The following is a 2994-nucleotide window of genomic DNA, read 5'->3' on the forward strand; positions in this document are numbered from 1 at the left end:
GTCATTAAAACAAAATAGCTAGTTCTAACACGCTAATTACCTGTGAATTTTTGAAGAAATTATGATATATGAAAGGTTTTAAGTAACACAATGATTTCAGAAGCATTAGCACGGTGTTTTAGTATGCAGGGCCCCTTGTCTCCAGACTCTTGATGTTTGCTTCATCAAGGTTGAATAGCCTGCAGCAAGAACTGAGACCTTATTACCCTGATTTGTCACGAGTCCATTGCAACGGGTCATGAAGTCATATATACTAGCCATTTAGAGATAATTTTTATGTTAAGATGTAAGACAATGAATTATAATATATTCTTATCTGATTTAATGAATCGTTTCTCTGTAAGTAGTAAATTCCAAAATTATTGTTAGTTAAATTGGTTAGTGATAAATTAATCTTTGTGCATATCAGTATATGAAGCTCAAAATTTACAAATTAAAATATTCCACGATCACAAATGGACTATGTAGCACATTCTACTTACAAGCCGATGAAATACATGTTTGGAGAATATATAGTGGATTATGATATCCGCGAATTGGAAAGTATCCCTTACTCTTAGTAGGGTAATTCTTTGATTAAGTTATCAGCAAGTTATTACACTGGTAAGATCCAAAAGTTTAGTACTGCAAAGAGGAATAGTATTCTGCTTGGTGTGTGGACACAGTTTCTTCTTCTCAAAGAATCTCATCTTTGAATTTAGCCAACTTTGAAAGTTCATCAACTGCTTCAACCAAATGATCAAGCCTAGCCACAAACTCAATGATCAATGAAGTAAAAGTAGCTAGTGACAGAGCTGCAGTACTCTCCAATGCCTTCATCCGAGGAATAAAATTTGCTTCGAATCCTCCCTCCAGCTCCTCATGATCAAAGGCAGTATCTACTTCTCTGGATGGCCAAGAATGGAGCCTTTTACATTGTTTCCTCATCGTGTCATGGTACGAGTCCAATATCTGTGATGCCAGACTTTCTGAAGGTGTGCTTTGAGCTATTGAAGTTGTGGATAGCTCTTCTCCAGATTCAAGATTATCTAATTGCTCATTCAGATCAGACAGGGTAGGTGTGAAGGCACGAGAGAGCTTGTCAACTGTCCTGCATGATCTATCTTTCATCGGGTCATATGTGGATGCTAAAAGATACGAGTGCATGTCAATGGCACGTTGGAGACGTTCTGTTGAAGAGTGAAGACCATTCAACAGAGAAGCCTTGAGAGTTTTTTTCATGTCTTGTATATCGTTTCCTAAACATCTCACCAGCTCTGCTGCTTGACTTGTTGCTTCTTGGATCTCTTTCTGGAATGTCAATCTCAAATTGTAAGGGGCCTGTACAGCAACTGCATGTCAGTTATAGGTTGCATTCTTCGTAAATAGACTAGATATTATGGAACAAACAAATGGAACATATACTACTGATTATTCGATTCTTATTCATCACTCTGTTATTTTTATTGTATTTGGAAAACAAAAAGTGAGTTATTCGACATCAAATGACCTGAATTTCGGAGTGAAGAACACCATGAAGTGCCATAACCTCGTACGCACAATATCTCAAAACTGCACCAACTTTAACATATTCAGACCATGGATAAAAAAAGTGTCTGAAACGACCATGCGGAGGCTCCCATTTAGCTGATGTTGCCTTTAGTTAGGAAAAAAATGTAATACCATGATCAGTAACAAGATTTCCCACAAAAAATAATGCTGACAGAACATCAAGTTGGATTTGATATTTACCAAAGATTCAAGTTTTGCTGATGAGTTCAGTGTGGATCTGCATTTCTTGTATGCTGGTTCATCAGGAAACTCATCTATCACCGACTTGAAAAAGTCTGGATCATCGCTTCCTTCATCTTCTATATACTTCCCAACACATTCTGAAATACCAAGATTGATAAAAATATATGTCAATCTTTTATGCCAAGCAGCTGGTATTAGTATAAGTTGTAATTAAGTGCTTTAGAATTTGTTTTACCTTCAAGTGAATCAGCCACTGAAAAAAAACTTGTTACTAGTTCCTTGTGAAGCTGCTCACCAGCCCATATGGGGAAAACTAGAACATTTACTAAAACTGCTACAATAGCCCCTATGGCAATTGAGTATAGTCGATCCATGGCAGTGACTACCGGACTCCCCATACGATATCCAGAAATTATTATCAAGCAGTATGTGAAGAGGATGACCCGAAAACCATACTCATATGGCGCAAGGGATGGCCATAACTTCATGAAGGATGTAACAGTCCCTGTAACATGTTAAAACACTTTTTAGCCATCTGAATCGTTTCTTATTTACAAAATGTAGGCGATGTGCATACCGATCAAGAATATGCTGACACCAATTATATAAGGCTCTGCAACTAAACCAGAGCTTAAGGCCACTTGAGCAACAATAATTGCTAAAATCCCAGCAAGCACACTGCCAAGTGCGCGATTGAAACCTCTGTTGAATGTGGCACCTTCGCGAAAAACATAACCATGAGTCATTCACATTTAAGATGTGTAAAATATATAGTAATGCAACTGTTTTCTTACACACATACCTACAGTATACTCAAACATTATGGCAACAGTGAGGATAGACCAGATGATATTGGTGCCGAAAATTTGATAAGGAGCTTGAAATAGTATGAGCAAAGAGACAAGAAGAACAGCAAGGCCTACTTTCAAGGAGAATATAACTCTGTTCCTGTCCTGTTTGCAAAATTCCCACACATCTGACATCCAAGAACTGCATGAGTATCGAACATCTCGAGGTTTCTTCATAGTCTCTGGTATCTTAGTCTTCTGAATGTTTGGAATATTGATTTCACAGCTTTCACTATTAGTACTACTGCCCTTCTTCCCATTCATTTTTACTCAATTATCTGTTTAGCCCTTTCTCTTCAGAGCTAGACAATACTAAAAGACAGGTCTCGAGATGAGGGCTTAAAGCTCAAACTCAGAGAAGTCTAATGAGCTTTGTAAGTGAATGAGTGAATGGATTAGAAGGCTAGAGATT

General features: G+C 37.6%; 1 protein-coding gene across 1 annotated transcript; it reads right to left on the reverse strand.

Moving 5' to 3' along the window:
* Positions 1–382: 382 nt before the first annotated feature.
* On the reverse strand, positions 383–2994 carry LOC108198793 (aluminum-activated malate transporter 9). Its single transcript, XM_017366568.2, has 6 exons — positions 2537–2994; positions 2312–2452; positions 1970–2239; positions 1732–1871; positions 1490–1636; positions 383–1320 (listed from the first exon to the last, which is right to left on the reverse strand). The coding sequence occupies exons 1-6, from the start codon at positions 2844–2846 to the stop codon at positions 676–678; spliced, it is 1653 nt and encodes a 550-aa protein (XP_017222057.1). The 5' UTR covers positions 2847–2994; the 3' UTR covers positions 383–675.

The sequence above is a fragment of the Daucus carota genome, chromosome 8 (assembly GCF_001625215.2).
Source record: "Daucus carota subsp. sativus chromosome 8, DH1 v3.0, whole genome shotgun sequence".
Taxonomy (NCBI): Eukaryota; Viridiplantae; Streptophyta; class Magnoliopsida; order Apiales; family Apiaceae; genus Daucus; species Daucus carota.